The sequence below is a fragment of the Anopheles maculipalpis genome, chromosome 2RL (assembly GCF_943734695.1).
Source record: "Anopheles maculipalpis chromosome 2RL, idAnoMacuDA_375_x, whole genome shotgun sequence".
In the NCBI taxonomy this organism is placed as follows: domain Eukaryota; kingdom Metazoa; phylum Arthropoda; class Insecta; order Diptera; family Culicidae; genus Anopheles; species Anopheles maculipalpis.
In genome coordinates, this window is record NC_064871.1 from 75,187,479 (window position 1) to 75,201,166 (window position 13,688).

At 43.8% G+C, this 13,688-nt stretch overlaps 4 protein-coding genes across 4 annotated transcripts in view; 2 read left to right on the plus strand and 2 right to left on the minus strand.

Annotated features, from left to right (window-relative positions):
• Positions 1-13,688, plus strand: part of LOC126556500 (uncharacterized) — a 518,397-nt gene that overhangs the window by 482,301 nt on the left and 22,408 nt on the right. The gene's annotated exons all lie outside the window — the stretch shown is intronic.
• LOC126556329 (ras-related protein Rab-18-B-like) lies at positions 1,677-2,569 on the minus strand. The gene is made up of 3 exons (XM_050211583.1): positions 2,491-2,569; positions 1,859-2,294; positions 1,677-1,782 (listed from the first exon to the last, which is right to left on the minus strand). The coding sequence occupies exons 1-3, from the start codon at positions 2,559-2,561 to the stop codon at positions 1,684-1,686; spliced, it is 606 nt and encodes a 201-aa protein (XP_050067540.1). The 5' UTR covers positions 2,562-2,569; the 3' UTR covers positions 1,677-1,683.
• Positions 3,362-13,688, plus strand: part of LOC126555987 (heat shock 70 kDa protein cognate 5) — a 56,580-nt gene continuing 46,253 nt past the window's right edge. The window contains exons 1-6 of the mRNA XM_050211142.1: positions 3,362-3,519; positions 3,858-3,895; positions 4,808-6,303; positions 6,392-6,579; positions 6,666-6,806; positions 7,497-7,596. Of these exons, the coding sequence (XP_050067099.1) occupies positions 3,457-3,519; positions 3,858-3,895; positions 4,808-6,303; positions 6,392-6,579; positions 6,666-6,806; positions 7,497-7,595 (2,025 nt within the window). The 5' untranslated portion in view covers positions 3,362-3,456 and the 3' untranslated portion in view covers position 7,596. The remainder of the gene's footprint in view (positions 3,520-3,857; positions 3,896-4,807; positions 6,304-6,391; positions 6,580-6,665; positions 6,807-7,496; positions 7,597-13,688) is intronic.
• Positions 9,583-12,633, minus strand: LOC126567471 (sulfite oxidase). The gene is made up of 4 exons (XM_050223690.1): positions 12,602-12,633; positions 12,306-12,538; positions 10,705-11,167; positions 9,583-10,617 (listed from the first exon to the last, which is right to left on the minus strand). The coding sequence occupies exons 1-4, from the start codon at positions 12,631-12,633 to the stop codon at positions 9,600-9,602; spliced, it is 1,746 nt and encodes a 581-aa protein (XP_050079647.1). The 3' UTR covers positions 9,583-9,599.

Genomic DNA, 13,688 nt, shown 5'->3' on the forward strand with positions numbered 1-13,688 from the left:
AATAATGGGCACGCACCGACCTTTTGCTTATATGTTTATCCTCTTAACGTAGAACTTTCTTCACTTTCACCTACTGCGGTGTACCGTTTGTGATTTGCAATTCACAAATACACACAGACACGGAAAAACACATGTGCGCAGTTAAATTTTCTCTGCCTTTCACAGTTCGTTCTATTACCAGGGGGAGGGCGGCACAAGCTTTTCATCAATGCGACATTCGCCTAAAACTAGAGACTGTCGACCCTCGTCGTCCTTCACAACCCGTTGCCGTCGATCGAACCGAGAGTGACTGGTGGAATTTTTCCGACCCGGCGTTATGTGACGTGCGGCCCTCTACACAGTAGCAAAGTGGACTGGAAATGTTCGCTTTTCACCGTATTCACTGCAGGCACAGCTCCTGGCCGATGTTACGCAGTCACCGTGCGAGACCTGCTCGTCTCGGCTACGTTCGGCTAAGGAGGGTTTCCGTCGGGCTGGGTTCGGATTTTCTCGGCACAGCACAGGAAATTTGTAGCCGCGTGTAATATTGAGGATGGATTTCCACGGCACACAGCAATAAGTTCACCGTACGGTTGGTCGGATTCGCGGGTGCTTATGATGTGCAACTTTAAGGAGAGCTTAACCTTCGTTTCGAAGACCAATAATATACCCTTTACTTGTGCAACTACCTACACCGAGTAGGTTATAGAATTTGCTAATAACTTTTGATACGCTCGACATGTTTGTATGAAAATTTAAAGAAGGATGAGGCTATGGAGAATTTAAAAAAATCTTCTTCCATTTATTTTTTGTGTTCATAGCTTGTAACATCTATAACAAAGGTAGCTTATCATACTTTTTGTATGAAAATATGATTTCTCCGTTTTATAGAACCTATTTTTTTTATGATGTAAATGTGAAAACTATTGTGACTTATTTTTATAAAAGTCAAGTGTTTAATTTATAAAATATAGACAATAAAACTAGACAAACAATTGTCGTATAATCATTCTCAAGGTTTTGTTATGGTTCCAAGTAATAAAAAATGGTTTGTTTACTCACTTTTGCATAATGCCAGCAACAATATTTTTTTCTGTATCCATGTATTTGGGGCGCTGCTGTCGCCTATACCATCAAGCCGGTGTAGGCGACAGCGGCACCGGTCTTCGAAAGGCGGGTCCGGGGTTCAAATCCCATCCGGACCGCGTCCCCCCGTGGTGAGGTCTGACTATACAACAACGTGGTATCGGCAGTCTAGTAAGCTAAGCCATTTCGATGGCCGGCATGACCTTAGAGGTCATTAAGCCAAGGAGAAGCCCCGACTAGGTGATTAAAGTATTAATTCGTTATTAATAAGGTTATGCAATTGTGCTCTCACATTGTGCCCGAAACAGGGTTCGGTTTTTATTCTTCCCTATTTGCTTATATTTGCCTTAATGATACAACACATACACCGGGCGTGCGATACAATTAAAAATATTTGACCTAACATGAAACAAAATTAAAAACAAATAAAAAATCCCTTACTTATGGCGTACCAGTTTAGTTTAAATATCTTGATGAAATAGTGTACAGAGGCGTGGCGAGCACGATAATGGGCTGCAAAGCATGCGAGCAAACGCACACGCGGTACATTGGGCTTCACCGGTCCTCGGTTCGCCGTATTTGCTTCCTTTCCCCTGGTGCGTATGGTGCAATTGGAAGCTAACAGGAGCACGAACCAGATGCAGGTACCCGATTACCATGCAGATCAACTCCATCACCGTAATCGTTCCTTTCCCAGAGCCCATCTGTCTCCATAATCTGCGGCACAAGTAGAGTAAAAAAATAAATTATCCACAAAATAGTTAAAATTGATCTTACACGGAAAAACACTTACCTTACGAACTACCTCCTCAAATGCATCCTTTACACCTTCGCTCGTTTTGGCCGACGTTTCGATGAACATCATCCGGTGCTTTTTGGCAAACCGGAACCCTTCGTCCCGGCTGATCGCCCTGTTCGGCTGATCGATCTTATTGCCCACAATCATTTTGGCCATGTTGTTGCGCGTACCGTAAATTTCCAGCTCGTTCAGCCACGACTCTAGCTTCTGGAATGTGTCCTTTTTCGTGACGTCATACACCAGTATGGCGCCCTGTGCGTCCCGGTAGTAGCTGGGGGTCAACGTACGAAACCGTTCCTGGCCAGCCGTGTCCCAGATGGCGAGCTTCACCTTCACGCCGTCAATGTCGAGCATTTTCGTTTTAAAGTCCACGCCGATCGTAAGCGCTTGATCGCTGTCGAAGTCATTCTCGGTGAAGCGAAGCATCAGACTGGAAAGGAACGATCCAAGGATAAACAAAACATCATCGTTATTACCATGTTAATGCGCCATTCATGGTTTTTTTCTTCTATCCTTTTGCATTGCACTTCCAAACGTGACGTCACGTTTCAATTGCATTCCACCTTCAAGAACAATTGGAAGAAGCTAGCGCAAAGGCGTCGGAAAGAGTGTGTTTATTTCCGTACCTAGATTTTCCTACGCCACTTTCGCCTATTATTAATATCTTGAATGTGGCTAGAATGCGATCCTGTTCCATTGTTGATGTTTTACGAACTCTGTTGCCTTTGCTGTCTTTTTGTTATCCGAGCTTTATCCGAAAGGAAGCCCTGTTTTGCTGCTTTACACTTCCAAACACTCTTCCGTTCGAGTTGAGGAAATCAATGTTTTATGAAACAATAAAGTAAAACGATCAATGGGAGCTTTTCACTCTACTATTTCCGTGTTTTTCGCAGCCGTGTTTTTTTTTATTGAGAGCGAATTTGACACACATAAAAATAACAAATGATTCACGGATGTTTTTGACAGCATATTTACACACACACACACACACACACAGTCACACGTTGTGCTGTCATTTCGTCGTACGTCGATGGTAGCTGGAATAGGGGAATTATTTTACAGTATAGAAAAGGATATTTTTTAACCCTGTCCATAACAAATAGGACAAACTTTCCTGATATCCTATGATTCTATTAAATTAATTGTTCTTATATTTCTACGTGCATTAAAACGATAGTCAAATTTGTCTATCTTGTTAGGCTATTCGCCTAGCTCACAAATATTCTTTTTTCATTGAAGGGTGAATTGGCACAGTTTGGAATACAAGAAAAGGAATAAAGTTATCAACATGAATCTTTTACTTAGCAGGTCACTATTGCTTAGCACGTAAATGAAAAAATATTATTTGAATTTCATAAAAATACGATTCTAACCGTTCGGTTTCAATACTTATGCCAAATGCCACCTAGTGCTCATCTCAATCGTACAAGGTAAATTCTAGAAAACATTTCAGCACCAAATGTCAAGTAAACGATCGGAGCTGTCAAGGTGCACGAGGGTTCGAAGAAAAATTTTCCAAACAATTGCATCATAACTTTTTTCCAGCCCAACGGTGCGTTTTGTCCCGTGCGTAGTAAAACTCGCAGTGAAAAATGTTGAAGGCAGCCCGATATATTTCCCGCACGCTGGTGGAAAACCGCGGATTATTACACAATGTAAGTAGTGCATTGGAAATGTCGAACTAAACAGCAAAGAAACCGCAAAGAGCCGGTCGGGACTTGTGCCCGGTTGCGCCGAATGGGGGGTGTCTCCCGTTCACGATCCGGAACAATCTTTCTTTGCTGATATCGAATTGTGAGGTTAGAAACATTGTAAGCTTGTGTAACAGCTGAACTTGAAAATGTAACGAAGGAATTGGAGCCTAATTTTGGATGCGGTAGAAGACGATTTTTACAACAGTCTTAACAATTGTTTTATTTGCTTAATACAAAATTGTCATTGGTTCGATTTATGTAATTAATGAAAGCTTTACCTTTTCCCTTCATTTACACAGGGAGGAGCTGTCCCCAACAATGTGCTGGCCCGTTTCAAGTAAGTATGATGAAATATGTGCGGAAAGATGATGGTAGTGAATTAGTGTGACAACGAGTTGTGAAATAATGTGAAGAATTAAATAATACTTTCATATTAGTAGAGGTTGTTGCACTAGTATGAACTAGAACAGTGAAAATGAAAGTAAAAAAACGTGCATTACATGTGACCCTTAATGAGCCGCATGCGGAAATAATCAAGTGCGTCACAGCGGCAGCTACGAGCTTAACAAAGTAGTTGGACTGAACCATGCTGTCGGGTTGCTAGGATAGTGTTACTGCGTAGAATGTTCGAGATAGTGTTGGGTCCTGGCTTACTCAGATGTTTTTTTTTTACTGGTGTGAACGAAATCGTGGCTCGGTGCGGTACCACCGATGAGCTCGGGATGTTCTTACGTTTGATCACTCCGCAAGAATTGCATCGCAGGAAATTTTGTCTTCTTTAGAATGTTGTCCAAGCTTAAGTCTAACCACATTTCCGGACCATATTTCCAGCACATAGAACAAATCGACTCTTCCAAAAGCTCGTATTGGAAGTACGAAGATCTCAAAACCCCATCTTTTTGGAAGCAGTCCAGGGAGTTGTAAAGTTGTCAAAACTCCCAGGACCCTACCAAGACCTACCGGATTACAAATTAACGATAAAACATTTTAAGTCTACTATTCGTATACCGTGGCTGTATGCTGTTAAAACAAAGTTTATTTTAACAGAAAAGATTTTACTTATTTATTTTTAGTATGAAGGCTTGCGCCGTATTGTCAAAACAGAAATGAGTAATAGATGATTTGTTTTAATCAAAATTAATTTTTAACATCGCGTATAATTTGTTTGATCTTTCGTGATTCTAGCTACCCTTTTCTTTTAGTTAATTTACTAACAATTTTCTCTCCCACTTGTACGGTATGTTTGCAGATCGGACCAGGTTAAGGGTGCCGTCATCGGTATCGATTTGGGCACTACCAACTCCTGCGTCGCGGTGATGGAGGGCAAAAATGCCAAGGTCATCGAGAACGCCGAAGGTGCCCGTACCACACCGTCACATGTTGCATTCACAAAGGACGGCGAACGGTTGGTCGGTATGCCGGCCAAACGTCAGGCAGTGACCAACTCCGCCAACACATTCTACGCCACAAAGCGACTGATCGGTCGTCGGTTTGATGATGCGGAAATTAAGAAAGATCTTGCCAATCTGTCGTACAAGGTGATTAAGGCATCGAACGGTGATGCCTGGGTGCAGGGAAGCGATGGCAAAGTGTACTCGCCCAGCCAGATCGGTGCGTTTGTGCTGATGAAGATGCGCGAAACCGCCGAAGCGTACCTGAACACCCCGGTGAAGAATGCGGTCATCACCGTGCCGGCTTACTTTAACGATTCCCAGCGACAGGCTACGAAGGATGCGGGACAGATTGCCGGTTTGAATGTGTTGCGTGTGATTAACGAACCGACGGCGGCGGCACTGGCGTACGGTATGGACAAGAGTGAGGATAAAATTATTGCCGTGTACGATCTGGGCGGTGGTACGTTCGATATTTCCATCCTCGAGATCCAGAAGGGTGTGTTCGAGGTCAAGTCAACGAACGGTGACACTCTGCTCGGTGGTGAAGATTTCGACAATCACATCCTGAACTATCTGGCACAAGAGTTCAAGAAGGATCAGGGCATCGACATCAAGAAGGATGCGATGGCGATGCAGCGATTGAAGGAAGCGGCCGAAAAGGCCAAATGTGAACTATCCTCGTCGGTGCAGACCGATATCAATCTGCCCTATCTGACGATGGACGCTTCCGGGCCGAAACATTTGAATCTGAAGCTTACGCGCGCCAAGCTGGAAACGTTGGTTGGTGATCTGATCAAGCGAACGATTGCACCCTGCCAGAAGGCGATGTCGGATGCGGAAGTGAGCAAGTCGGACATAGGTGAAGTGCTGCTGGTCGGTGGTATGACCCGTATGCCGAAAGTACAATCCTTGGTGCAGGAAGTTTTCGGACGCCAACCGTCGCGTGCCGTAAACCCGGATGAAGCCGTTGCCGTTGGTGCGGCCGTTCAGGGTGGAGTGCTGGCCGGTGATGTGACCGATGTGCTGCTGCTGGACGTTACACCACTGTCGCTCGGTATCGAAACGCTTGGCGGTGTGTTTACGCGCCTTATCAACAGGAATACGACGATTCCGACGAAGAAATCGCAAGTCTTCTCGACCGCCGCCGATGGTCAAACGCAGGTGGAAATTAAGGTGCACCAGGGTGAGCGTGAGATGGCGACGGACAACAAGATGCTCGGTTCGTTTACGCTCGTAGGCATTCCGCCGGCACCGCGCGGTGTGCCCCAGATTGAGGTCGTGTTCGATATCGATGCGAACGGTATTGTGCATGTGTCCGCACGGGATAAGGGAACGGGCAAGGAGCAACAGAGTAAGTTTTTCCTTCTTTTTTGGACAACAGCCGAACTCCAAAGGATTTACAACTTATCAAATTAATGTTTGGTACTTCATTTTTGCAGTTGTTATCCAATCGTCGGGTGGTTTAAGCAAGGACGAAATTGAAAACATGATCAAGAACGCGGAACAGTACGCACAGGCCGACAAACAGAAGAAGGAACGGATCGAAGCGGTCAATCAGGCCGAAGGTATTGTGCACGACACGGAAACGAAGATGGAGGAATTCAAAGATCAGCTGCCAAAGGAAGAGGTAATGCAGCTCTAGCCGGGGCACTTTTTTTGCCTAGTTTTGCGACGAAGTCCTAAACATTCTTTTCTTTTTTTTTTTCGTCACAGTGCGACAAACTCCGAGAAGAAATTGCAAAGGTGCGGGAAATCTTGGCAAACAAGGACGAAGCCGATCCGGAGGAAGTACGCAAAACAACCAGCGCACTGCAGCAATCATCTCTGAAGCTGTTCGAAATGGCATACAAGAAGGTAAGGCTGAAATACAGTCGTTGCCGTCAAGTTTTGGTCCTAAGTCAGGACTTTTTGCCTAGAAGGCATGAATTTTTGGCTCTAAGCTATCAAATCAAGTCATACCAGTTCAACAGCGTAACACTATCTGTTAGTGGCTGTGGAATAGTTAAAGGAAGAAGTAGTTAGAACTCCTTTGAAACCAATTTTTACGTAAAACCATCAAATGTTAATGATACGTCGTGTCGATGTAAACAAATTATTGGATGGTATTTTGCATTCTGCTTTTTTAACACGGGAGCTCCAAACACTAATCAGAAACTTGCAATATTCCTCTATCCATTTGAAAAATTCCAGTTAAAGATTCAAAAATTCAATCATATGGATCCAAATCCGGTTTAAATAAATAAAATCTTTGATAGTTTTCGCAATCCGTGCGAGAAATGAAGCATAGACCATTTTTCACCTTGTTAGTTACCTAAAAAGGTAAAATATGTACTTAATAACTTTGTTTTGCTTCAGTTATTCTATTCAATTTCAAATTCAATTCAATTATTGATGCATTCCACTCAAAAATTCTTGTATTCTGACAAAAATTCATGCGTTCTGGCAAAAATGCCTGATTTAAAGGCCAAATTTTGCGGCAACGGTCTAAAACTTAAAGAAAATTGTATTCATAATATGCTCATTTCCTTTTATTTCGCTAAACAGATGGCATCCGAGCGCGAAGGCAGCAGTGGCAGCAGTAGCAGTAGTGGCAGCAGTAGCACCGGCTCCGAGGAAGCAGAGAAGAAGGAGAACAAAAACTAAAACAAAAGTTGCAGTAACAAAAGAAAGACTCAATTAGCCACCAACATTCAAATAGGACACACAAGCAGACAGACACTGAAACATCATAATAGGGGGAGTAGCAGTTCCCGTGTATAAGCGCCGCGTTACAATTTCGTTACGATTAATAATCCTACAGAATAAAACTGTCTGGCAGGAAATTAAATGTATATGCCATCCAAAAGTACACAAACAATCGTTTGCCGTATTGCCCATGATCTTCCTCAAGACCCAGTGTGAACCCAGTCTGTAACTGTATGTCTGCGAGCAGCATCTTATCATGTTTTTGGTTGATCTGGTCCGGTCCGTTGCGTTATGCACTATTAATCTGAACGAACTGGCAGCCGGCAACAAGCGAACGCATGTTACTAGTAGCGTAGTTGTTATCTGTATTAGTCTTTAATCGTACCTTCTCCTTTCTGCTGCTCCGATGCAGCCCGTTTCGGCTTACATTTGAATTGTGGAAAGCAGCCGGCTGCACAAAGCGATGGGAAGCAAAGATCGCATTTTATATTGGGAAAGGCAGGGCCGTGGGCCCCGCATTGCATGAAATATTTTTGTGCTTAAGTGGTGGACACGCAATAGTACGTTTCTTCGACGCTTTCGACGTGGGAACAATAATTTCGCAGTTAGGGTGGGTAACGGTGCACAGAAGAAGAGTTCAGGAACTGTGAAATGTGTTTTGCGTGAAATTGTATTACGTTCTCGACTATTCCTTTTCCGGTTTCGTAAATCCATGCTCGGTGGAAGGCTGGGACGTGTAAGAAATTATAAAACTAAGTAGAGTTTTAGTGAATGTTTTTTTTTGTTTTTAAAGTTCTTCTCCTTAGTTGCAGAATAAAAATTATTACATTCTAAAGCATATGTTTCGCTCGAGTTTCTCTTTCTATTGCTTATTATGACCTGTATAGCAATGAAGCGTAAGAATACTTCACTTAAAAAAACGAGGCACCTGATGGCAACCGGTACGGTACAACAGTTAGATAATTATTAGGCTATCATTTTCGCTTCTTGTACCGGACTTGTCGTCCGGTATCATTCTCAATAAAACACCAGCCCACCGGGGATGTGACCGGGTCAACTCTAGCATTGATTTCTAAACCAATGCAGCAACCGATTACGGAACCACTTCCACAATTAATTTTTAAATCGACTTCGGAACTAATTACAGAATAGTTGGCGTTTTGTGGCATCGATTTAATTTTTTAGTATTTACTCCGACTACTAACCACTTTCGATTTCGGAACCAATTTTGATTCTGAAATAATTACAGAAATTTTTTTAGCATTCCGTAATTAATTCCGACCAAAGCAGCATTTTTTCCATCACTACCTTCCACCCATACGGGGCCAAAAATCCCTCTGGGTATTTTGCTTTTGAACACGGGTAAGAGTAGTTCGTCAGTTTTGGGCAGAGTAAATGTTTCAGAATACTGGGACCCTAAAGGTTCGCACCAAGTTTGGAGGCCTGTTTTAAAACTGTTTAAACCTTAAATTATCTGAATGTTCTGCAACGGATAGGACTTGTAAGGGTCAAGAGGTCCGGTAAAGTATTAGAATGACCATCCGGCGAAGACCTTGTAAACCTTGTAATGAAGCCGTTTGTTTATTTGGGAGAGGAGGCTACTAAAGGCAACACAAACATATGGCATCAACGCAATCCAGACAACGAGGAGACGAGAAATCCTAGGTGATGAATTCATCACTATTTTATTTGTGTTCCCATTTTTCCATCATTTAATAAAATCGAAAAGAAAGAGAAAAATTGCACCAACAGCTTAGAGCTGCGATCCGTTAACGATACTTACTAAGTAAGTAATTATCTTTTTTTTTTGTTCAAAATTATTAACTTCATCAAAATTAGGTCAATCGGTGTAACATTCATATCTCTTAGCTGCACATGGCTTTGTGAAATTTGCAACCCTTTTAAATCCCCATTCCACACCGATCTTATCAGTTCGATCAGCTCTTATCGCTCGGTTAGCATTTACTTTACGTTAACTTTCACACGGCTGTACGCATTGCCAACCACACCGCGCAGATTCCAGATGTTATCGAACGATTCTGGCTGCGTGTTGTAATTGCTGTCAACCGCTTTCGACAGTATCTCGATCGGTCCTTTGTGGCCTGGCTTGATCGGAACCTTTGCCGACCACAGTGACCACGACCAGTGACGTCCCGGTCCCGTGCCCCGTTCACTTTCGTCCAGCTTCGCCACGATCCACGTTTTACCACCGTCCGCACTCAGATCGACACGTACAATCTCCGAACCACCTCCAGACCATGCGTACCCTTTCACCGTCACATACCCATCTTCAACCTGGACCGTTTCCCCACTGGCCGGTGTACAAATCGCCGACGTAATAGGCATATTCTGGATGGCCGGTGCACTTTTAAAATCGACCGTATCCCAATCGGTGCTGGGGCTGAACGATTTGTAATCATTCTGCTGCCAGTGGGAAGGACTTTCGTTGCGCGATACGATTATTTTGCCTAACCATTTTACGTTCCGTGATCCTACCACACCGGGAACGATCACGCGCACCGGAAACCCATGATCACGGTTGAGCGGTTGTCCGTTCATTTCGTACGCCAGTATCACATCGCCCCGAGGGTCCATCGCTTTTGCCAGGGGAATCGAAGCACCGTACGGTGTGCTGGTTGGATCGGTATCGAGTCCTTCGAACTGTACGTGACCCTCTTCATCACCCGGACGGACTCCGAGATCGCGCAGTACATCGCACAGCCGGGCACCGGTCCATGTGGCATTGCCAACCGCTGACGCACCCCACGGAAGGCCCTTGATGGGTTTAACTTCCATCATTTCACTGCGCCGATTACCGCCGCACATGATTGTAGCCGTGACCGTGTGCTTGGGGTATTTGAGCAGATCGCCGAAGCGAATCGTTTTACTCTTGCCCGTCTTTTCGTTCTCCATGTCGAGTTCGTAGCTTTTTATGTCTACTTCCGGTACGGGCAGGTGGTTCCGAACGTAGAAAAATTCACTGCAAAAAGCAATAATAAAAAATGTTACTGTATGAATTACTTTCGCCATGCTTCAAAGCGCTTGTAAACGATTACAAATGACTTACTTTGGCGTCAGGAAACTGTCCACAAGCACCGATGCCGGTGGTTCCGCATTGTAAGGCTTTAGGGTGGCCGCTTTTAGAATTGGATGGCGCTTCGGCTCGCCTGACCATGGGTCGTGCAAATCTTTCGTTCCGACCACATCATCCGCCCGTAAGTTTCCGATACGGAACGTTTCCAACAACGATAGTACCTCTTGCGTGTTGTGCTGCTGGAAGATGTGCCAAAACGGATCGATTGCACCACCGGCCGCCAGCATTACCTTATCGCTGCCCGGGTGCTTTGGGACGAAGGACGTTATGTCGTACACACCGACACCGTACGTTACCCAAATGCCGGCGGACGGTGCGTTGTGCTTTACGATCTCGTCCATCGTGTATTCGGGCAGATCTTGCCGGACGGTGTCGTGTGCTTTACGTATTTCGTCGAGCGAAACTTGCTTTGCGTAGACATGCTGTGAGTCTTTCTCTGGGAAAAGGAAAGCAGAATTGAGATGTTATTCTTTTTCTTGGCTGAACAAGCTTATGCCAGCCAGTCTTCACTACGGTGGAAGTTTTTTGACGAGTGCCATAATATTTTTGTTCTTGTCCCGCAATTTTTTGCAATATATTTTTGGTTTCTTAACCGAGTATGCCCGGGATAAAGCAAGGAATAAGGAGGAAATGCCTTATCAATATGATTATAGAATTTGTTCAACACACAGCGGTGCGAACAATACGGCACTGGACCGTCATAATTAATTATAAATAAATAAAATAAAAAAATAAAAAAAATTGGTTCTCTGACCGAGGTAGAGCCCGACTCGGGCCCGGCAGAGTAAAGGAGTTCTGCTACCTTGGCACGACCGTAACGACAACGTAAGCAGTGAAATTCGAAGGCGTATTGTTCATGAGAATTGTGTCTACTACCGGCTCCATAAACTATTGTGATCCAGCCTACAAGACTCCAACAACACACTGACACGTCCGGTAGTCCTCTACGCGTACGAGTTCTGGACTACGCTGGCGCCTCATGCCTAGCCTAGCCTCATGCCTCATGTCTAGGAAAAATGAACCGAGATGCTAGCTGAGATGGCACGATGGTTGGGACACGTTATGAGGATGCCAGACTCATGCATCAGCAGGAAGGTGCTCCTCAGGATCCCATTCGGGCTCGTTGGCTGGATCAAGTGAAGTCAAACCTGTCAGAAATCAAATGTATTCGTGAGTGGAGGACAGCAGCCCCATATCGAGTTTCCAGAGTAGACCAAGAAGAAGAATATTTACAGCTTTACAGAGTTCCTCTGAGTGCTCATAACCTTTTATGTGAGAAATTGAATCTGAAAGTTCTAGTATTCCCAAATTAAACCGATAATACATTGTGACGTACCAAAAAATTACGGGACAAGAACAAAAATGTATGGGAACGCGTCAAAATAACCATAGAAAAGTGTCAAAAATTGATGGAATACCCTTGTAAGAAGCCTATCTATTTTTAAGCACAGAAGCTAAACGGTGTGCCACGCGACCTGGACCCCCACAGCTAATTGCACAAGAAGAAAGGGAAAGCTCCATCCATTCACACGCCTATTGTTAGCATAGAGATTGGCAAGGGGTACACAACTTACTTATCTTTTCCGTTATCAGATACGTCAGTAATGATCCACCCAATATGACGGCTGTCGCAGATAACGATGATATGCCGTCGTCCGTGGTGCCGCTACCGCCTGATTGATGCTGTCCCTGATGTAACATCGCTTTTTGCATCCATCCTTGCCTCGTTCGCTGGCCGCCGTCACCGGTTGCATTGCTGTCCGCAGCAACAATCACTCTACCGGCCGGTGATTGCAGTAATTGTCTTCTAAAAGCAAGAAATGAGGATCAGTTATATGTTCTGATCGTGTTGTGTGTTTTGTTCACTAACCTGTTTGTGAGAAGAATGCGTCTGGCAAACATTATGCGCGTTTGTTGTTCGTTCGCTGTGTCAAAAACCGGTTTATGTAAAAATGCTGTATCATTCAATTTTGGGCACTAATAGAAGCTGAATTTGGAGAACTGGTTCTCCGTTCTCCGATACACGATATGAGGTGCGTATTCTTCTGCATACACTTAAGAACTGCGTAAACTACAAACCAACTAGGCTGGTGTGTATCATTTTCGGGTAATTTTTTTCCTTTCCACGACGGTGTGTCTACAGCTGATAAGAGATAAAGTGGTTTGCTGATGTGTTGTTATTCGCAATCCGAAAACAAACACACACTACGCACTACAAGTGGGGTCCGCGGTGCTGGGTTTCGATGATGGGATTGTGGTGTTTATTAACACCTAATACACTTCAACTGTTGCACCGTAATGGAATTAGATGCAGAACACAATATTGTTCGCAGTTCACTTTTCTTCACAAAGCGCACAAGTGTGCTACATAAAAAAATCAGTTTGATAACAGATAACTCACATCAAAACACTTTCCATTCGCGTTTTAACCGTTTCACATTACAGAAGCTTAACTGTAATGTCCATAAATGCTTATTTTTCACTGTTTTTTCGTGCAAACTTTCGCACAGTCCGCGAACGCGATTGGAACGAAAACAACACTGGCCCGTGACAGGATGCAGTCGTCGTTATTTTTGTACAAAAACAAATTGCCCTACTGCTGCAGTGTTTACACGGTGCGAAAACATGCGAGCAGTGAACACTGCTCGACTGAAGCAAATAAGGGTTCTAGCAGTACCTTTGGCGCAAAATTGGCGGAAAATGGTTGTACTAGAGACTAGATATAGTACTTTATTTCATTTCAATTTTGTTTTAAGTGATCAGCCAAGTAGGCTTAACTCACTATAATAACTTAAAAAGTATTACTTAAAAGCTAAGTTGAATAACGAACTTACTAACTAAGAACTTTAATCATAAATAAATTTACATTTTAAAATTCGATTTTTGTAAACTCGAAGGATGGAAGGACGGAAATAAAGAAGAGCTTGAGAGAAGAGAGCATATAAAGAGGATGATGT

Excerpts from the sequence above, each read along its gene's own strand:
- LOC126567471 (XM_050223690.1), bottom strand. The coding sequence starts at position 12,633 with ATGTTTGCCAGACGCATTCTTCTCACAAACAG. Across the intron at positions 12,539-12,601 it reads CGCATTCTTCTCACAAACAG|AAGACAATTACTGCAATCAC; the intron begins GTTAGTGAACAA and ends TCTTGCTTTTAG. Across the intron at positions 10,618-10,704 it reads GACAGTTTCCTGACGCCAAA|TGAATTTTTCTACGTTCGGA; the intron begins GTAAGTCATTTG and ends TGCTTTTTGCAG.
- LOC126556329 (XM_050211583.1), bottom strand. The coding sequence starts at position 2,561 with ATGGAACAGGATCGCATTCTAGCCACATTCAAGATATTAATAATAGGC. Across the intron at positions 2,295-2,490 it reads AGTGGCGTAGGAAAATCTAG|TCTGATGCTTCGCTTCACCG; the intron begins GTACGGAAATAA and ends GTTCCTTTCCAG. Across the intron at positions 1,783-1,858 it reads TTGAGGAGGTAGTTCGTAAG|ATTATGGAGACAGATGGGCT; the intron begins GTAAGTGTTTTT and ends CTTGTGCCGCAG.